General features: G+C 59.9%; 1 protein-coding gene across 4 annotated transcripts; it reads left to right on the top strand.

Annotated features, from left to right (window-relative positions):
- Positions 1-268: 268 nt before the first annotated feature.
- Positions 269-20,674, top strand: KANSL3 (KAT8 regulatory NSL complex subunit 3). Of its 4 annotated transcripts, none has more exons than XM_053966472.1 (20): positions 269-518; positions 2,018-2,188; positions 3,279-3,369; positions 4,179-4,364; positions 4,482-4,613; positions 5,160-5,276; positions 5,979-6,080; positions 6,200-6,271; positions 6,878-6,952; positions 8,227-8,384; positions 8,781-8,844; positions 9,259-9,459; positions 9,866-10,019; positions 12,715-12,897; positions 15,049-15,127; positions 16,033-16,181; positions 16,956-17,068; positions 17,992-18,211; positions 18,374-18,498; positions 20,454-20,674. In XM_053966472.1, the coding sequence occupies exons 1-20, from the start codon at positions 286-288 to the stop codon at positions 20,454-20,456; spliced, it is 2,628 nt and encodes an 875-aa protein (XP_053822447.1). In that variant the 5' UTR covers positions 269-285; the 3' UTR covers positions 20,457-20,674. The 4 variants fall into 4 exon arrangements, with proteins under 4 accessions (XP_053822447.1, XP_053822446.1, XP_053822448.1 ...); XM_053966471.1 differs by having other exon boundaries at positions 9,863-10,019; XM_053966473.1 differs by lacking the exon at positions 12,715-12,897 and having other exon boundaries at positions 9,863-10,019.
- The last annotated feature ends 69 nt before the right edge of the window (positions 20,675-20,743 follow it).

Genomic DNA, 20,743 nt, shown 5'->3' with positions numbered 1-20,743 from the left:
CGGGAGCGCGCAGCGTCCTGCGCGGGGCTGGGTGGGCCTGGAGTGTCCCTTCCCGCGGGGACATCCCTCGGGGACATCCCCTGGTCCCCGCGGGTCGCTTCCCACGGGGACACCCCGCGGGAGCGCGCCCCGCGCGCGAACGCTGAGGGGAGGCGGGAGCGCGCCCCGCGCACGCGCGCTGAGGGGCGGGCGGAGAGGAGGGAGCGCGCCCCGCGCACGCGCGCTGAGGGGCGGGCGGCGGCGGCGCCGTGAGGGGAAGGGGGGGAAGGGGGCGGGGCTCCCGCCATGTCGCAGCGCGCCGGGGACCGCGATCGCGACAGGGAGCGCGAGCTGCAGTGGTCGGCCCGCAGGATGGGCACGTCGCTGCTGCTGCAGCTGTCGGCACACGAGCGGGAGCTGGACCTGGTGTGCCTCGACCACAGCTACGCCAAGCCCTGGAGCGCGCACCCGGACGCCAGCGCCGCCCGGCCCGCCCGGCTCCTCTTCCTCACCCCGCGGAGGCACCTCGGCGGCGCCCCGTGAGAGCCCGCGCGGCGTAGGGGACGGCAGGGCTCGGAGGGGGGAACTGGGGGGGGTCCTGTGAGGCTCAGGGGCCTGTGAGGGAAAAGGAGGGGGTTCTATGGGATCTGAGGGGGCCGTGAGGTGAAAGGAGGGGTCTTATGGGCTTGTGAGGGGAAAGGAGGGGATTCTATGGGACTGAGGGGGCTGTGAGGGGAAAAGAGGCGTCTTGTGGTCTTGTGAGGGGGTCTTGTGAGGCTCAGGGAGAAATTGAGGGGGTTCCTGTGCGGCTATGGGGCCGTGAGGGGAAGGAGGGGGGTCCTGTGGGGTTGTGAGGGGAAAGGAGGGGGTCTGTAGGGTTGGGGGCGCTCATAAGGGCGAGCGGGGAGTTGTGAGGGGGAAACTGGGGGGTCCTGATGGGTGAGGAGGGCAGTGAGGAGTCTCGGTTTGGGGTGTCCAGAGGTTTTGATTTAGGGTGTCCAGGGGTCTCAGTTTTGGGGCTCTAGGTTTAGTGGTCCAGGATGCTTGGTTTGGGCCTTCAGGGAGATCAGTTTGAGGGTCCAGAATAGGTTTGGTTTGGGGGTCAGGAGGTCTCAGTTTGGGGTGTCCAGGGGTGTCGAGGGGGCCATGGTTTGGGGTGTCCAGGGGTCTCAGTTTTGGGGCTCTAGGTTTGGCAGTCCAGGATTCTTGGTTTGGGGCTTCAGGGAGATCAGTTTGGAGGTGCAGAATAGGTTTGGTTTGGGGGCCCAGAGGTCTCAGTTTGGGGTGTCTAAGCTGCTTGGTTTGGTGGTCCAGGGGCCACCAGTTGATGGCCCAGGAGTACCAAGGTCCCTGGGTCAATCCCACCCTGTGCATCCCTGGGAGAGCTGCCCCAATCCCCCTGGATCCCCCAAATCCCCTGGATCCCCCAAACCCCCCCTGGATCCCCCAAACCCCCCTGGATCCCCCAAACCCCTGGGATCCCCCAAATCCCCTGGGAATCCTAAACCCCCCTGGATCCCCCAAACCCCTGGGAACCCCAAACCCCCCTGGATCCCCCAAATCCCCTGGATCCCCCAAACCCCCCTGGATCCTCCAAACCCCCCTGGGAACCCCAAACCCCCCTGGATCCCCCAAATCCCCCTGGATCCCCCAATCCCCTGGGAACCCCAAACCCCCCTGGATCCCCCAAATCCCCTGGGAACCCCAACCCCCGCCCCTGGATCCCCCAAACCCCCCTGGGAACCCCAAACTCCCCTGGGATCCCCCAAATCCCTGGGAACCCCAAACCCCCCTGGGAACCCCCAAACCCCCCTGGGAACCCCAAATCCCCTGGGAACCCCAAACCCCCCCTGGATCCCCCAAACCCCTGGGATCCCCCAAACCCCTGGGAACCCTAAACCCCCCTGGATCCCCCAAATCCCCTGGGATCCCCCAAATCCCCTGGGAACCCCAAACTCTCCTCTAACCCCAAACTCCCTGGAACCCCCCAAGCGCCCGGGGTGCCCCATCGTTGCCCTGACGCCCGTGTGGGTGGCAGGGAGGCCGATGTCCCCATCGACGTGGAGACGGTGACGCCCACGCCGGTGCCGCTGTACGACAACCAGAAGGCTCGGAGCGTGATGAACGAGTGCGAGCGGCACGTCATGTTCGCCCGCACCGACGCTGACGCGCCCCCGCCGCCCGACGACTGGGAGGAGCACGTCAACAGGTGGGAACGTGGCCTGGGGATGGGAATATGGGCTGGGAATGGGAATTTGGCCTGGGAATGGAAATTTGGCCTGGGAATGGGAATTTGGGCTGGGAGGAGCACGTCAACAGGTGAGAACGTGGGCTGGGAACGGGAATATGGGCTGGGAATGGGAATTTGGCCTGGGAATGGGAATTTGGCCTGGGAATGGGAATTTGGGCTGGGAGGAGCACGTCAACAGGTGAGAACGTGGGCTGGGAACGGGAATATGGGCTGGGAATGGGAATTTGGCCTGGGAATGGGAATTTGGGCTGGGAGGAGCACGTCAACAGGTGAGAACGTGGGCTGGGAACGGGAATTTGGGCTGGGAATGGGAATTTGGCCTGGGAATGGGAATTTGGACTGGGAGGAGCACGTCAACAGGTGAGAATGTGGGCTAGGAACGGGAATTTGGGCTGGGAGGAGCATGTCAACAGCTGGGAACATGGGCTGGCAACGGGAACATGGGCTGGGAATGGGAATATGGACTGGGAGGAGCATGTCCACAAGTGGGAATTTGGGCTGGGAACGGGAATATGGGCTGGGAATGGAAATTTGGGCTGGGAACAGCAGGGGATATGGGCTGGGAATGGGAATATGGGCTGGGAGGAGCACGTCAAGAGGTGGGAACGTGGGCTGGGAACAGGAATTTGGCCTGGGAATGGGAATTTGGCCTGGGAATGGAAATTTGGGCTGGGAACAGCAGGGGATATGGGCTGGGAATGGGAATCTGGTCTGGGAATGGGAATATGGGCTGGGGGGAGCACATCAACAGGTGGGAATGCCAGGGAATCTGGTCTGGGAATGGCAGGGAAGGCCAGGGAATATGGGTTGGAAGTGCCAGGGAATGCGAATCTGGGCTGGGAATGTCAGGGAATCTGGGCTGGGAGTGGCAGGGAAGTGGAATATGGGCTGGGAGTGCCAGAGAAAGGGGATCCAAGCTGGGAATTCCAGGGAATGGGAATCTAGGCTAGGAGGAGCACATCAACAGGTGGGGTGGCAATTCCAGAGCAGAGGGAGCAGGAATGCTTTGGTGGTTCTGTGGGTGACCCCGCTGTGTCTGTCCCCGCAGGACGGGCTGGACCATGGCCCAGAACAAGCTGTTCAACAAGATCCACAAAGCGCTGCAGTCAGACAGGCTGGCCCGCCTGGCCAACGAAGGGGTGAGAGGGGCTGGGGTCCAGCCTTCCCACAAAACCTGGGGTGGTCAGCGTGGAAACTGTGACCCTGGGGTAGCCTTGAGGAGCAGCTCTGGGCTCCCCTGAGCCATGGCTTTTGTGGGATCTTAGAATGTCCTGGGCTGGAAGGACCTGAATGGATCATCAGTGCAACCTCTGGCAGTCCTGCACAGACACCTCAAAATGCCAACTTGGCAGTCCTGCACAGACACCTCAAAATGCCAGCTTGGCAGCCCTGCACAGACACCTCAAAATGCTACCCCAGGCCCTGCACAGACACCCCAAAATCCCACCCCTGGCCCTGCACAGACACCTCAGAATCCACCCTGGGAACCCTGCACAGACACCCCAAAACCCCACCCTGGGCATCCCTGCACAGACACCCCAAAATCCACCCTGGGAGCCCTGCACAGGCACCCCAAAATCCCACCCTGGCAGCCCTGCACAGACACCCCAAAATCCAAAGGCTCCTGGTCTCTGGCAGCCTCGGGGCCATGGCCGTTCCCTGGACAGTGCCCAGCACCCTCTGGGGAAAACCTTTCCCAAAACCCAGCCTGAGCCTGCCCTAGCCCAGCTCCAGCCGTTCCCTGGGTCCTGTCCCAGGGATCAGAGCCTCCCCTTGGAAGGTTTGGATTGCTCTGAGGGCTCCCTTCATCCTCCTCCTCCTCGGACAGATGCTATCCTCACTCAGGATGTTTGGGCAGCTCACACTGACATTTCCCTAAGGATGAGGTTGCAGTGCCATGCTCCATCTTCCTTCCCCTGAGCTGTTTTTTGGGAATTCCTGCTTCCAGGCCTGCAACGAGCCCGTGCTGAGGAGGATCGCTGTGGATAAATGTGCCCGCAGGGTGCGCCAGGCCCTGGCCAGCGTCAACTGGGACACCAAACTCATCCAGTGGCTTCACACCACGCTGGTGGAGACCCTGAGCCTGCCTGTGCTGGCTGCATACCTGGATGCCCTGCAGACCCTGAAGGGAAAGGTGATAAAAGCAGGAGGAAGCTTGGCTGTCACAGCTGGCAGAGGGGAGAGGCTGGAATTGTTGTCCTGTGGTTTGGGTGCATTTTCTCAGGCCCCCCCACCCGGCCTCTGCTTGCAGATCCCTGCGCTGATCGACAGGATGCTGCTCTCCTCCACGGCCAAGACGGGAGCAGCGGGGGCTGAGGCGCTGTCCCTGCTGCTCAAGAGACCCTGGGACCCAGCAGTGGGTGTTCTATCCCATAATAAACCAGTGAGTGCCCTGGGGGGTGTGGGAGTCCCATGGCAGATTCAGTCTTCCCATGATCTGCCTCTGTCCTCTCCCTGGGCTCTTTGGCCCCTGCTTTAGACCTGCTCCGTGAAGGGAAGGGACCCACCAGGATCATCAATCCAACCTGTCCTTGCACAGACAACCCAAAATCCCACCCTGGGCATCCCTGCACAGACACCCCAAAATTCAAAGGCTCCTGGATCTCTGCAGCCTCGGGGCCGTGCCCATTCTCTGGGCAGTGCCCAGCACCCTCTGGGGAAGAGCCTTTCCCAAAATCCAGCCTAAGCCTGCCCTGGCCCAGCTCCAGCCATTCCCTGGATCCTGTCCCTGTCCCAGGGAGCAGAGACCGGAGCTGTCCCTCAGAAAGGAGAGTCCCTTCTGTTGGAGGAATTCCAGCTATCCTGAGGGAGCTTTGGCTTGGGAAGACAATTAAAGAGCTGTGCAAGATCCTTCCCTCTTCCTCGTGGGGCAGGGAGCCTTTCCTGGCAGCGCTGCTGTCCCTGACACGGCTCCTTTTGGACTTTGCAGAGCAAACTGCCCGGATCCCCCCTGATCCTCATCGCCTCCTCCGGCCCCGCCAACTCTCTGTTCCCCACGTCCCGACGGCACCGCTTCTGGCAGTCGCAGCTCTCCTGCCTGGGAAAGGTCTGTGGGGTTCCTCTGTGGGACTGGATCAGTGGGGCTGGCTCTGTGGGGTTCCTCTCTGGGGCTGGATCAGTGGGGCTGGATCTGTGAACTGGATCTGTGAGCTGGATCAGTGGGGTTCCTCTTTGGGGCTGGCTCTGTGGGGCAGCTCTGTGGGGCTGGATCAGTGGGGTTCATCAGTGGGGTTGGCTCTGAGGGGCTGGATCTGTGAGCTGGATCAGTGGGGTTGCCTTTTGAGGCTGGCTCTGTGGGGCAGCTCTGTGGGACTGGATCAGTGGGACTGGCTCTGTGGGGTAGCTCTGTGGGGTTCCTCTGTGAGGCTGGATCAGTGGGGTTCCCCTTTGGGGCTGGCTCTGTGGGGCAGCTCTGTGGGACTGGCTCTGTGGAGCTGGCTCTGTGGGGCTAGATCAGCGGGGCTGGATCTGTGAGCTGGCTCTGTGGGGTTCCTCTGTGGGGCTGGATCAGTGGGGTTCCTCTGTGGAGCTGGCTCTGTGGGGCAGCTTGGGCTGGATCTGTGGGGCAGCTTGGGCTGGATCTGTGAGCTGGATCAGTGAGGCTCCTCTGTGGGGTGGCTCTGTGGGGCAGCTTGGGCTGGATCTGTGAGCTGGATCAGTGGGGCTCCTCTGTGGGGTGGCTCTGTGGCCATTCCCGCCGTTGTCCCCAGCCCTGCCAGCTGTCCCTGATGTCCCCTTTCCCTCGCAGGTGATCCCCATCGCCACGTCCCTGCTGAACAACGGCAGCGGCGTGGGGGTGCTGCAGTGCCTGGAGCACATGATCGGCGCCGTCAGGGGCAAGGTGGCTGAGGTGAGGGACAGCAGGAGGGTCTCCCTGTGCCCCCTGCCCCGTGCCCAGGGGAGCTGTGCCACCCTGGGCACCGCCCCCATGTCTGTCCCAGCTCTCCAGCTCGGTTTTGTGTCCCGCAGATCCACAACCACTTCTCTCACAAGCAGATCATCCTGATCGGGTGGAACACGGGTGCCTTGGTGGCCTGTCACGTGAGTACCCCAGTGCTCCGTGTCCTCGGGGGGCACGGGAAGGGTGTGGGTCTGGGAGAGCAGGTCCAGAGGAGGCCACAGAGCTGCTCCAGGGCTGGAGCCCCTCTGGAACTGTGCTGGGAGAGCTGGGAATGGTCCCCTGGAGAAGGGAAATTCCAGGAGAGCTGGGAATGATCACCTGGGGAAGGGAAGGCTCCAGGGAGAGCTGGGAATGGTCACCTGGAGAAGGGAAGGATCAGGGAGAGCTCAGAGCCCCTTCCAGGGGCTGAAGAGGCTCCAGGAGAGCTGGAGAGGGATTTGGGATAAGGGATGGAGGGACAGGACACAGGGAATGGCTTCCCAGTGCCAGAGGGCAGGGATGTTGGGAAGGAATTCCTGGCTGGGAGGGTGGGGAGGGGCTGGGATGGAATTCCCAGAGGAGCTGTGGCTGCTCCATCCTGGGAAGTGTCAGGAGCCTGGCAAAGCAGCCTTCATTCCTGGGATGTGCTGGGCTCTGGGAATGCTGACCTGTGATGGAATGTGTGCCTGCTGGGCTCTGGGAATTCTGACTGATGGAATGTGTCCCTGCTGGGCTCTGGGAATGCTGACTGCTCTCTCCCTGCCCAGGTTTCCGTCATGGAATATGTCACTGCTGTCGTGTGCCTTGGCTTCCCACTGCTCACTGTGGATGGCCCCAGAGGGGTAAGGACCGCATGGAGCTGCTTAAAGAACCCTGTTTGTCTTTAAACCTCCCTGGGTTGTTTTGTGGAATGGTTCCTGGAAGTCCAAGGCTGATTTTTTGGGGGAGTGTGGCTGTGAGTGTTGTTTGGAGGAGCTGTTGCTCTCAGAGGAGGGGCTGTAGCACCCTGGTGGGGTTCTTGATGCCATAGCTGGTGTGAGGAGTGCTCTTGGCTTGTCTCTGCTGTGGTGTGGTTTTGGGGCTCCTTCCTGGGGCCTGGATCCCTCGTTATCCCTGTCCTGTGTCTCTGGTTATCCCTGTTATGGTTCCATTATCCCTGTCCCGTGTCCCTCGTTATCCCTGTTCTATGTCGGTCATTATCCCTGTCCTGGCTCCCTTTTCCATGTCCCGTGTCCCTCGTTATCCCTGTCCCATGTCCCTCGTTATCCCTGTCCTGTGTCCTTCATTATCCCTGTCCTGGCTCCATTATCCCTGTCCCGTGTCCCTCGTTATCCCTGTCCTGTGTCCCTTCTTATCCCTGTCTTGTGTCGCCTGTTATCCCTGTCCTGGCTCCCTTTTCCATGTCCCATGTCCCTCCTTATCCCTGTCCCGTGTCCTTCATTATCCCTGTCCCGTGTCCCTCATTTTCCATGTCCCATGTCCCTCGTTATCCCTGTCCTGTGTCCCTCATTATCCCTGTCCTGGCTCCCTTTTCCATGTCCCGTGTCCCTCGTTATCCCTGTCCCGTGTCCCTCATTATCCATGTCCTGGCTCCATTATCCCTGTCCTGTGTCCCTCGTTATCCCTGTCCCATGTCCCTCATTATCCATGTCCTGTGTCCCTCGTTATCCCTGTCCTGGCTCCGTTATCCCTGTCCCGTGTCCCCCATTATCCCTGTCCCGTGTCCCCCATTATCCCTGTCCCGTGTCCCTCATTATCCCTGTCCCGTGTCCCTCATTATCCCTGTCCCGTGTCCCTCGTTATCCATGTCCCGTGTCCCTCGTTAGCCCTGCCCTGGCTCCGTTATCCCTGTCCTGTGTCCCTCATTTTCTGTGTAATTTCCACGGAGCCCAGATTTGTCCCTTCTGGGTGTGACTGGATAGGGACTGGTGATGGACACAGCCACGCTGGGAAGTGGCTCCTTCCGAGGGCAGTGGAATTCCACTGGAAAGGCTCCATTTCCTGCTCCATTTTCTGGAGCACGCTGCAGCTCAGGCAGAGTTTCGCTCCAACCTCAGTAAATCCCGTTGGGCCTCATCCCTGGAAACTCCTCAGCTCCATCCCAGCCCTGTTGCAGGATGTGGATGACCCCCTCCTGGAGATGAAGACCCCGGTGCTCTTCGTCATTGGGCAGAACTCCCTGCAGTGCAACGTGGAAGCCATGGAGGATTTCCGGGAGAAGATCCGCGCGGACAACAGCATGGTGGTGGTGGGAGGAGCAGATGACAACCTCAGGTGAGGCTCTGCTACCTGGGCTCTGTCTTCCTGGGAATTCTGGGGACACCAACCCCAAATCTGGAGGTGGGAATTGCAAGGAAATACTTCCAGACTTGTCTGCGTTGGGAATAAATGCAGGAAAAATATGTATGGGAATGAGCCTAATTTAGGGGTGCACCCAGCAGCACAGAGGAGGTTTTGGAGCATCACAGGAGTCAGGAATGTCTAGCAGTGAGAATCAGTAAAGAAAGAAACCTAAAACTGACACTGGGTGTGAAGGCAAAGCTCTGAAATGTCAGGTTGGTTTTGGGGAGTCGCAAAAAGGATCTTTGTCCTCACCAGGTGAAGAATGATGGGAGTGTGCTCGTGGAAGAGTGTGGATTTCCACCTGGTTTGGTTCTTTTTTCCCCCTAGGATAAGCAAAGCCAAAAAGAAGTCAGAAGGCCTGACCCAGAGCATGGTGGACAGGTGCATCCAGGTACCCACAGGGATCAGGGAACGGGAGGTGAAGGGCCCCAGGTTACAGCAGGGATGGGTTGGATTGGGGGGAATCTTCTCCTGAGGGGGGTTTGGAAGGGAGGTGGGAGATCCCCAGGGGTGCCCTTTAACCTGAGCAGTTTCCTGAGTGTCCCAACACGTCTGCCTGGGGGCACAGCAGCATTTTGGGAGAAACCATTGTGGTTTTTTTCCCCACAAGCCCTAAATCAGTGCTTTGTGAGCTTCACTGAGAAATCTACATTCTCTCTGTGAGGTTTTGGGGATTTCCTGCAGAATACCAAACCCACAGTGTATCCCTGTGGGAATGCTTCATTTCCTTGCTTCGAGCTGTGGAGATCCATTGCTCAGTGACCTGCCCAGCACTGAAGCCCACTGTTTATCCCAAAATTCCCAGGATGAGATTGCAGACTTCCTGACAGGGGTGCTGACCCGGGCCGAGAGCCACTCGGGCTCCGAGCCCCGTGACCTGGATGCCGAGAGGAAGAAGAAGCCCCGTGACTGCAGCAGGAGGGATCTGTCCTTCGAGCTGCCCGAGAGGAGCAGTAGACCCACCTCCCCTGCGGCCAAAGTGCCAGCCTCGCCCTCGGGCTCCGAGGTGGGGGATCTTCCTGGCCTAATTCCAGCTGGGGGTGTGCAAAGAGGGGGTTTTGTGACACCAAAATCTGTGCTGAGCGCTGGGAGAGGGAGGTGAGAGGGTACCCGGGGGGATGTGGCCTCACAGGAGGTTTAAATGAGAGATTTGGGAAAATTTTCTCACGGGAAGGGTTGTAAGGCTTTGGAAGAGGCTGGTGGAGTCATCACCCCTGGGGTGTTCAAAACACAGCTGGATGTGGCACTGGGGGACAGGGCTTGGTGGTGACCCTGCTGTTGACAACGGCCCTTGATCCTGAAGGTCTTTTCCAGCCTTAAAAATCCCAGGATTCTCACAGTGAGGGAAATGAGTGCTCAGGGCCAGGACTGCCTCAGGCAAGCGTGGGCTGAGTGTCCCTCTGTCCCAGCAGGACCTGTCCAGCGTGTCCAGCAGCCCCACGTCCAGCCCCAAGACCAAGGTGGCCGCCCTGGCCCTGCCCAAGCCCAGCCAGATGGGCCCCACGCAGCTGCAGAGGAGGCAGGTGCCGAGGCCAGACGCTGTCCTGACCCACAAGCAGGCACAAGGTAATTCCCTGCAGCTTCCCCACCCTTCCAGCAGCCGGAATTTTGGGGTTTCTCTCTCTGGACCTGTGTAGGTTTTTATTTTCCCTGTCCTGTGTTGAATTCCAAGCTCCTCGTGGCAGCTTTCTCTGCAGCACAGCTCCTGTCACAGCCTTGGAGGGTTGGAATTGGGTTGGAAATGGTGTTTCTGCAGCTTGTGGAGCCTTGCTGCTGTTGGAAGGGGGAAGGATTCTCTCTCTGGCTGACCAAACCCCCTGTAGCCATGCTCTGATCCTTTTGGGACACCCTGGTCTGGTGTCTCCCTCAAGGCTGCCTGGGGAGACCCTGAAGGCACTCAGGAGATGGTTGAGGTGGAAACTGGGATTTGGGGAATTCCAGAACCATCCTGTGGAAAACCTGCTGTGGAGAAGGAACCAGCTTGAGCTGTGGGGTTTTGTGTCCTCTTAGAGGTTGGTTAAAAACTTTCAGTGTGGTGGTGAGCTTGGGGAGTTCAGGGATTGCTTTTGTGGCTGAGGAGCCCTCCTGGCAAATTCCAGCAGCACCTGGGATGCATGGCTCTGCATCCCCCCTTCTCCTTGCTGTGCTCAGGTCAGACCTGAGCAGGCGCATGGGTGTCACCTGCAGCTGTGACCCTGCAGGTCCATGGGTGTCACCTGCAGCAGTGTCACCTGCAGCAGTGTCCCTGCAGATCCGTGGGTGTCGCCTGCAGCTGTGACCCTGCAGGTCCATGGGTGTCACCTGCAGCAGTGTCACCTGCAGCAGTGTCCCTGCAGATCCGTGGGTGTCGCCTGCAGCTGTGACCCTGCAGGTCCATGGGTGTCACCTGCAGCAGTGTCACCTGCAGCAGTGTCCCTGCAGGTCCCTCCTGGCTCAGGGATGGGCTCCAGGGGGAAGCTGGAGCTTGGATCAGCCTTCATTCCTCAGCCCAGAGACTGAAGGGAGTTCTGAGGGAGGCAGGAGGAGGCTCTGTGGTGGAGCTGTGTCCTGGTGCCTGGTTCTGTCAGGAATGGTGGGATTTAATTCCCAGTGCCTGGTTCTGTCAGGAACGCTGGGGTTTACTGAGCTCTTCCTGCTCCCCATGGATAAATCTCAGGCTTTGCTGAGCTCCTCCTGCTCCCCATGGATTCTGGGTTGCTCTGATGGACTGGAGCTTAGTGTTTAACCCTTTCCTGCACTGGGGGTGTGGACACACCTGGGGACATGAGGGACAGCCAGGGCTGGACACGCAGCAGCATGGCTTGGCCTGAGGGTTAGAGAGGAACAGAGAGGTCAGGGACAGGGACGGCTTTGGGAAGGCTCTGATGGATCAGGGCCGGCTTTGGGAAGGCCCTGATGGATCAGGGATGGATTTGGGAAGGCCCTGATGGATCAGGGACGGCTTTGGGAAGGCCCTGATGGATCAGGGCCGGCTTTGGGAAGGCTCTGATGGATCAGGGCCGGCTTTGGGAAGGCCCTGATGGATCAGGGATGGATTTGGGAAGGCCCTGATGGATCAGGGACGGCTTTGGGAAGGTTCTGATGGATCAGGGATGGCTTTGGGAAGGCTCTGATGGATCACAGATGGATTTGGGAAGGTTCTGATGGATTAGGGACAGCTTTGGGAAGGTTCTGATGGATCAGGGACGGCTTTCGGAAGGCTCTGGTGGATCACGGATGGATTTGGGAAGGCTCTGATGGATCAGGGACAGCTTTGGGAAGGTTCTGATGGATCAGGGCAGGCTGGCATGCAGGGAGCCATGCAGGCTGGCACAGAGGGAGCTGGGCAGGCTGGCACGGAAGGAGCCGGGCAGGCTGGCACAGAGGGAGCTGGGCAGGCTGGCACAGAGGGAGCCGTGCAGGCTGGCACGGAAGGAGCCGTGCAGGCTGGCACGCAGGGAGCTGTGCAGGCTGGCACAGAGGGAGCCGAGCAGGCTGGCACGCAGGGAGCTGTGCAGGCTGGCACAGAGGGAGCCGTGCAGGCTGGCACGCAGGGAGCTGTGCAGGCTGGCACAGAGGGAGCCGTGCAGGCTGGCACAGAAGGAGCCGTGCAGGCTGGCACGGAAGGAGCCGTGCAGGCTGGCACGCAGGGAGCCGTGCAGGCTGGCACAGAGGGAGCCGTGCAGGCTGGCACGCAGGGAGCCGGGCAGGCTGGCACAGAGGGAGCCGTGCAGGCTGGCACAGAAGGAGCCGTGCAGGCTGGCACGGAAGGAGCCGTGCAGGCTGGCACGGAAGGAGCCGTGCAGGCTGGCACAGAGGGAGCCGTGCAGGCTGGCACAGAGGGAGCCGAGCAGGCTGGCACGGAAGGAGCCGGGCAGGCTGGCACAGAGGGAGCCGTGCAGGCTGGCACGCAGGGAGCCGAGCAGGCTGGCACAGAGGGAGCCGAGCAGGCTGGCACGCAGGGAGCCGAGCAGGCTGGCACAGAGGGAGCCGAGCAGGCTGGCACAGAGGGAGCCGTGCAGGCTGGCACACAGGGAGCCGAGCAGGCTGGCACGCAGGGAGCCGAGCAGGCTGGCACAGAGGGAGCCGAGCAGGCTGGCACGCAGGGAGCCAAGCAGGCTGGCACAGAGGGAGCTGAGCAGGCTGGCACAGAGGGAGCCGTGCAGGTTGGCACGTAGGGAGCCATGCAGGCTGGCACAGAGGGAGCTGTACCTGGGCACGTTCCCCTCCCAGCACCCCAAGCCACCCTGGGCGCTCCAAAAGCCCCTTCTGTGTCCCCCAGTTCCAGCGGCCTCCGAGCCCTCGGAGGGGGCTGACAAAGACGCGCGAGTGCAGCTGAAGAGGCAGCAGAGCCCCAGCCCGAGCCGGTGCACCAAAGCCTCCAAACGAGCCAAAATCAAGGTGACCGTTGTCTCCCACGGCGATGGCACGGGCACCGGAGCAGCCCTCAGCACCCAGGCTGGAAGTGAGTTGGGACCCGACTGTGGCACCCAGCAGGGCCTGGAGGGGAGGGAGCTGTGCTTCCTTAGGCCTGGTTTTCCTTAGCCTTGCTTTTCCTTAGGCCTGTTGTTCATTGGGCCTGGTTTTCCTTAGCCCTGGTTTTCCTGCTTTTCCTTAGGCCTGCTTTTCCTTAGCCCTGGTTTTCCTGCTTTTCCTTAGGCCTGCTGTTCATTGGGCTTGGTTTTCCTTAGGCCTGCTGTTCATTGGGCCTGGTTTTCCTTAGCCTTTCTTTTCCTTAGGCCTGTTGTTCATTGGGCCTGGTTTTCCTTAGCCTTGCTTTTCCTTAGGCCTGCTGTTCCTTAGCCTTGGTTTTCCTGCTGTTCCTTAGGCCTGCTTTTCCTTAGGCCTGCTTTTCCTTAGGCCTGCTTTTCCTTAGGCCTGCTGTTCCTTAGGCCTGCTTTTCCGTTGTCCCTGGTTTTTGGAGGATTTAGCTGCAGGGGAAAGCTGGAGACAGCCAGTGAGTGGCTGGGGGGGCCTGGAATTCCACACTCCTGAGAACCAGCCTGGAGCTGGGATGGAATCCTGCCCCTCCCTCTGCTCGTGCACCTTCCTCTGGAGGCCTGGAGCTGCTGCTGGGAGCAGGGTGCTGGTGCTACTGGTCCTGCTGGGAGCAGGGTGCTGGTGCTGCTGGTGCTACTGGGAACAGGGTGCTGGTGCTGCTGGGGGCAGGGTGCTGGTGCTGCTGGTCCTACTGGTGCTGCTGGTACTACTGGGAATGGGGTGCTGGTGCTACTGGTGCTGCTGGGAGCAGGGTGCTGGTGCTGCTGGGGGCAGGGTGCTGGTCCTGCTGGGAGCAGGGTGCTGGTACTACTGGTCCTACTGGGAGCAGGGTTCTGGTGCTGCTGGGAGCAGGGTTCTGGTGCTACTGGTCCTACTGGGAGCAGGATGGATACTGGTCCTGCTGGGAGCAGGGGTCTGATGCTGCTGGGAGCAGGGTTCTGGTCCTGCTGGTGCTGCTGGAGCAGGGTGCTGGTGCTACTGGTCCTACTGGGAGCAGTTTTCTGGGCCTGCTGGGCCTGCTGGTCTTGCTGGGAGCAGGGTACTAGTCCTGCTGGGCCTGCTGGTGCTGCTGGGAGCAGGATTCTGGTCCTGCTGGGCCCCTCTCTCTGTGTTCCTCCTGCCTGGACCCCGCTGCTGCTTGAGGGATCTTGGCGAAGTTGCTCCCTCTGGAAGAGTTCTGTGCCCTCCAGATCCCCCACCCAGCCGAGCTGCTCGTTCTGCTGGTCCCCCTCCGGCCTGGAGCGTGGCAGGCACCCCTGGGGTTCACATCCGAGCAAACCCAGCTCCCAGCCTGCCTCTGCACCCCGGGAAATGCCCAGGAAGAGCTGGTGGCTGCATCTTCCTGCCCTGAGCTGTTACAGGAGAGCCCCAAAGCTCAGGACTCAGCACCTTCCTCCTTCAGAGCAGGTGGAATTTGTGGAATCAGAGGCCAGCAGCTCCGTCTTGCTGGGAAATCCCAAGGTGTTCAATGCTGGGGAATGACTCTGCTCCTTTCCAAGCACCTTTCAGCATCTCTGAGCTGCCAGAAGACACAAATCCACGTCCTTCTGGAAGGTTTCACTTGATCTTCTGGCAGCTTTGAAAACCTCTGCTTTCCAGAATAATTTTTTTTTAATCATTTTTAATTTTCCAAACTTTACTTCTTTCCACAGAAAGGAAATGAATTGCAGAAGTAAACATGAACCCAAACAGAGAATTGCCTCTTTGCCAGGAGGAATGCACGAGGAAGGAATGCAGTTGTATCCCCCAGTGCTGCAATAAACAAATTCCGTGACTTGTTGCATCCCTGTGTATTTTGTAAAGTGTCTTGAACCAAGAATCCTTACAAAATCACCCAGACCCCAGCAATCCATCCCTGGAACAGGAGGGGATTGGTGGAGAGAACCTTCAGGAGAGAGATTTGCATTTGGTGCCAGGGGCCTGAGGTTCCTTAGGGATTTCGGGAGGCGATTCCTTCCCTCCTGCCTCTGTAATTCCATCATTTGTGTGTTCTAACTGGATTTTGCTCCTCCCAGTCTGGGATTCCTGCAGAATCTTGGAAAAAGGGGGATCCCAGAGGAGCCCCAGAGGATCTGTGGGGGACAGGAGCTGAGCATTCTCCTTTCTTGTCTTGCAGTTGTCTCTGGGAAGCCGCTGCCCCTGGGCCAAGCCGTGTCCAGCACCAAGGAGCTCTCGGGGCTGCTCTCCACCCCCAAGTGAGTGGGAATTTGGGAATTTTTTTGGGGTCTTTCTCTCCTGCACGTGGAGCTTTCCGGCGTCTTGCTCCCCACTGGGATTTTCTGGCGTGGGGGAGGCTCTGGGGCTCCTGGAAACTCCAGTGGGGCCTGGGGATGGCAGGAGTGGCTGTGCTTGTGTCTGCTGCGGTTTCCCAGCCTCAGGTTCGTTTATCTCTGTCTTTGTAGTGGCTTTGGCAGAAATTCTGTGTTTAATCCTTCCCTTCTGGCACCTTTGCAATAAAAAGAAACATTTCTGTTGCAAAGACAAGGGAGAGAAGCCCCAAATCAGGTCGTGAAGGGCATGAGCTGCGCACTGCTGGGGAGTAAACCTCACCTTGACACCTTTTTCCCATCCTAAAATGGAAACATTTTCACGCTTTGGGGAACTGGGCTCTGACTGATCCCATTCCCAGAGGAGCTGTGGAGGTGTTGGACGGGGCTGAGTGACCTGTGGCAGGGGGAGGTATCCCTGCAGGTGGCACTGGGTGGGCTTTAAGGCCCTTTCCAGCCCAAACCATCCCAGGATTCTGTGATCTGGGATAGGAGAGGAAGAAGAGCTGGTTTTAAATAAATAAATAAAATCTATTTTATTTATAAAATGAAATTTTAAATCAATAAAAAGTGGGGTTTAGGCAGGGACAGTGCAGTGCCTTTGGGGCAGGGTGACCCTGGGAGGTGAACACAGCCACCAAGCTCTCCCAGTTTGGAAATCCTTGGATTTGGCTGCTGCTCTGGAAGCTTCTCTTGGAATTGATAATTTTTAGGTTATTTTTTCAGCCTTCCAGCCCTGCCATTCCCCTGCTGTGCTTGTGCAGCTCAGGGCTGTCGGGGCAGTGCCAGCTCTCTGTCCCAGCCCTCACTGTGGTCTCTCCCTTCCCTTTTAGGCTGAGCTCAAGCACAGAGGCCTCGCTGAGCCCGGCTCAGCCCGGCATCCCCAGCAGCTCCGCCCCCAGCGCCTTCCACGCCCTGCAGAGCCGGCTGGTGGCCAGCAGCAGCCACGGCCTGCCAGCCCAGCCGGCCACTGCCCTGCCAGGTACCAGGGGAGAGCTCACGGGGTTTGGGGGAGCCTCTCCTCGCCCTCCCCGGCCTGGCTGAGGTGGGGCTTTGCTCTGGGGGTTGTGGCATTTGTGTGTAAAACACCCAAAACCCCAAAAGCTGCCGTGCTCCACAGCTGCCCCTCTGCAGGAAATGAGCCAGGGGGGCTTGGGTGGGTTTTGGGAAAGGTTCTTCCCAAACGAGGGGAAGAGGTTTGGGGTGGGTTTTGGGAAAGGTTCTTCCCAAAAGAGGGGAAGAGGTTTGGGGTGGGTTTTGGGAAAGGTTCTGTCCCCAGAGGGTGCTGGGCACTGCACGGGGAATGGGCATGGCCCCGAGGCTGCAAAGTTCCAGGAGGGTTTGGATTTTGGGGTGTCTGTGCAGGGATGCCCAGGGTGGGATTTTGGGGTGTCTGTGCAGGGATGCCCAGGGTGGGATTTTGGGGTGTCTGTGCAGGGCTCCTAGGGTGGGATTTTGGGGTGTCTGTGCAAGGTTCCCAGGGTGGAATTTTGGGGTGTCTGTGCAGGGCCTGGGGTGGGATTTTGAGGTGTCTGTGTAGGGCCTGGGGTGGGATTTTGGGGTGTCTGCGCAGAGCTCCCAGAGCTGGATTGGATGATCCCAATGGATCCCTTCCCGCTCAGGACATTCCCTGATCACCTAAACAAGCTGTGGGAGGATTCCCCAGTGACCTCAGGTTGAAGAACAGCTCTGCAGCCCCAGAATTTGGTGCTGGTGAACCCTCCCAGGCTGACCTTGTCCTCCCATGGGTTTTCAGGAGCAGCCTCGGCCAGCAGCCTGCTCCAGGGGCTGAGCTTCAGCCTGCAGGACATGGGCACCAAGGCCTCCAGCCTGGCCCCCAGCGCCGCAGCTGCCGGCTCACCTGCACAGGTGAGCGGCCTCTGGAGCCCCCACCGGGCCAAGGAGGTTTTGGAGGGCAGAGGAGGTTTTGGGGGGCAGAGGGAGCCTGGATGGGAGCTCAGGGCTGTGCTCTGGGTGTTCCTGAAGGGGTTCTGTGAGCAGCTCTTTCTGTGCAGGTGGCCCCAGAGTGCTGAGCTGGTGAACAGGTGGGGAGGGATCAGTGGGAAAAGCCACACTGGGACCTCTCAGGGTCCCGCTTTGTCCCGCTCAGAGTTTCAGGCTGGGAGGGACAAATTCACCGAGACCAGACCTGCCCGTGGCCAGGGAGAAGTGTGGAACCCCCAAAGGCTCTGCTGGAGAGGGGAGTGACAATCCCGGCCTGGGCCTGGGCCTAAAGGAGCTCAGGGCTGCCCTCTGTCCTTGCAGAGCTCGGCCCTAAAGGAGCTCAGAGCTGCCCTCTGTCCTTGCAGAGCTCGGCCCCAAAGGAGCTCAGAGCTGCCCTCTGTCCTTGCAGAGCTCGGCCCTAAAGGAGCTCAGGGCTGCCTCTGTCCTTGCAGAGCTCGGCCCTAAAGGAGCTCAGAGCTGCCCTCTGTCCTTGCAGAGCTCGGCCCCAAAGGAGCTCAGAGCTGCCCTCTGTCCTTGCAGAGCTCGGCCCTAAAGGAGCTCAGAGCTGCCCTCTGTCCTTGCAGAGCTCGGCCCCAAAGGAGCTCAGAGCTGCCCTCTGTCCTTGCAGAGCTCGGCCCTAAAGGAGCTCAGAGCTGCCCTCTGTCCTTGCAGAGCTCGGCCCCAAAGGAGCTCAGAGCTGCCCTCTGTCCTTGCAAAGCTCGGCCCCAAAGGAGCTCAGAGCTGCCCTCTGTCCTTGCAGAGCTCGGCCCTAAAGGAGCTCACAGCTGCCCTCTGTCCTTGCAGAGCTCGGCCCTAAAGGTGCTCACAGCTGCCCTCTGTCCTTGCAGAGCTCGGCCCTGAAGGCTCCGGGGGCCCTGCAGAGCCTGGCTGCCATCAGCACGGACACAGGCGCCGTGGTGCGCACCATCCCCGTGGCCACCTCGCTGGCCCTGGGTGCCTCGGCCAGCGGCAAGCCCACGGCCATCCACCAGCTGCTGAGCAACGGGGGGCTGGCCAAGCTGGCCAGCAGCCTGCCCGGGCTGGCCCACATCTCCAACCAGGCCGCAGGTGAGCAGGACGGAGGGAGGGAGGTGCTGCTGGTGCCTGGAGTTTTTTTCCCAAAGCTCCTCCTGCTCTGTGGGCTGCTGCTTCCCGAGCAGCCCCAGTCCTGTTTGGAAGTGGCCTCCGCCATCCCCTGTGGCTCAGGGACATTTTCTGTGTGCCCTACAGGCCTGAAGGCCCCAGCCACCATCACGGTGACACTGCGGGGACAGCCCGGCCGCGTGGGCACCCTGAGCCAGGCGGGGCTGGGCACCGCACAGCCCCAGCTGGAGGAGCAGCCCCAGGGCCCTCAGGTAAGGGGGACACCTCTCCTTGCTCACCTGGGCAGCTCTTGCCCCTGCTATGTGTGGCTGTTCCATGTCTGGGCTGTGAGGAGGGGGTGACAGCAGCCAGGGCATTGTCACTGTGTCCGTTCAGGTTTGATTGTCCTTGATCCATGGAATCCTGGGATGGTTTGGGCTCAAAGAGACCTCAGATCCCACCCAGTGCCCTTTTTGGGCTGAAAGGGACCTCAGATCCCACCCAGTGCCCTTTTTGGGCTGAAAGGGACCTCAGATCCCACCCAGTGCCACCCCCACTACAGCAGGGACACCTCCCACTGTCCCAGGTTAGTTTGGCTCGTGCTGCCCCAGACCTGACGCTGCACCCGTCGTTGCCAGGAGTTTCCAGGCAGAGTCCTGGATAATCTCAGGATTTGGGAGCACCCACATCCCCCTTCCCTCGACCTTCCTGAGTTTCATGCAGTCGCTGAGCTCAGAGCTTGCAGCCCCTCAGGTCACTGGGGACTGGTCTGAAATTCTGTGTCAGAGGCAGCTTTGGTGCTTTTCAGTCCCCCTCAGAGCTGCTGTGCTGCCCTTGGTGTCCCTGCCACCTCCAAACCCTCAGGACAGCCAGGAACAGCGATGGACTTGGTCTCCAGGGTGAGGCCATCCAGGAAGGGGTTAAATTTTTTGGATCTTGACTTTCCCTTACAATGCTGAGCTTGTGTGTTCAAGGCAGGGCTCAAACGGTGCCAGGGCTGCTCCAAAAGCAAACTGAAAGCAGCTCTGGCAGGAAATGAGGCTTTGTTCCTAATTTTAGCCCTGACATCAGCGGGGTTACGTAACCCTCCCCAAAGGCCTCGGCAGCAGCCAGATCTGAGATTCCCCTTGGAATTCCCTTGGAGGGCTCTGCAGGAAGCTGGGATTTGAATTTGGGGCTGAGCTGTGCTTTGGGGTGGGCACTTCCCTTTCCTTCCCCCCCGTGGGCATCACAGGAATCTCCCCTGGGAGCAGGGTGAGGAGAAAGCTGAGGGTTTGTGTGGCTGGGAGGTGAGAATTGGAGTAAAACCGAGTTTTATCTTTTCAGTAAACTGCTCGGGGGGGGGGGGTTGACCTTGTGGGGTGTCCCCTGCAGCATGGGGACAGCCACACCTCTGTGTGCTGTGGTTCTCAGCAAGGCCTGGAGCTGGGTTTGGGTGAGGATGGTGGGAGAAAAGCTCACTCAGAGCCCGTGGAGGCAGGAATTCATTTCCCCTCCTGAGCTCTACTGACAGATTTTAGTCATAGCCTGTGCAGCCAGGGCTGTAAGCTGTGGGGGCCTGGCCTTGCTGGGAAGGGTCTCAGCATCCTGGGATGGGTTGGCTGGAAGGGATTTGGAGCCCATCCAGCCCCACCATGGGCAGGGACACCTTCCCCTGCCCAGCCTGGCCTTGGGCACTGCCAGGGACCTGCCCTGAGGGACCTGTGTGGGGAGAAACTGCAGGGAGAGAGGAACTTCTGGGGGATCTGAGCAGGGAAACACCTCTGGGGATCTGGGAATGGAGCAGTCCCAGTTTGGGTGCTGTGGATTGGAGCAATCCCAGTTTGGGTGCTGTGGGATTGGAGCAGTCCCAGTTTGGGTGCTGTGGGATTGGAGCAATCCCAGTTTGGGTGCTGTGGGATTGGAGCAGTCCCAATTTGGGTGATGGATCTGGGTGCCCTGGCAGTGGAGCTCTCCCACTTTGGGTGCTGTGGGAGTGGAGCAGTCCCAGTTTGGGTGCTGGATCTGGGTGCTATGGATTGGAGCAGTCCCAGTTTGGGTGCCCTGGGAATGGAGCTCTCCCAGTTTGGGTGCTCTGGGATTGGAGCAGTCCCAGTTTGGGTGCTGTGCTTGCCCTGCCAGCCCCAGGGTCAGGTTTGGGGGATGAACCAGGCTCAGGGGGGGGAGTTCTGCAGCCCGGGGTGGGCAGGATGTCACCAGAGCACTGACCCTGTCCCCTTGTCCGCAGTGACCACCATGGAGCCCCTGTGGTGTGGGAGGCCAGGCTGTCAGCCCTGGCCGGGTGTGGCACTGCCAGCCTGGGCACCCCAAGGTGGCACCTGTCCTGCAAGGCACCTCCAGGACACTGCAGGGACACTTTGGGGATACTGTGGGGCCGGCCAGCAGCAGCCACGCTGTCCTGGGGGCTGTGGGGACCCCCAGGATTCCTGGAGGGTGGGAAAGGGGGGGGGGGGTGTTCTTCTGGGTTTGTTGCTGTTTAATAAAAAGTTCCTTTTTTTTATAGTTTTTTTTTTTAAT

This window comes from Vidua chalybeata, chromosome 28 (assembly GCF_026979565.1).
Source record: "Vidua chalybeata isolate OUT-0048 chromosome 28, bVidCha1 merged haplotype, whole genome shotgun sequence".
NCBI lineage: Eukaryota > Metazoa > Chordata > Aves > Passeriformes > Viduidae > Vidua > Vidua chalybeata.
This window is presented reverse-complemented; position numbering and strand designations above follow the sequence as displayed.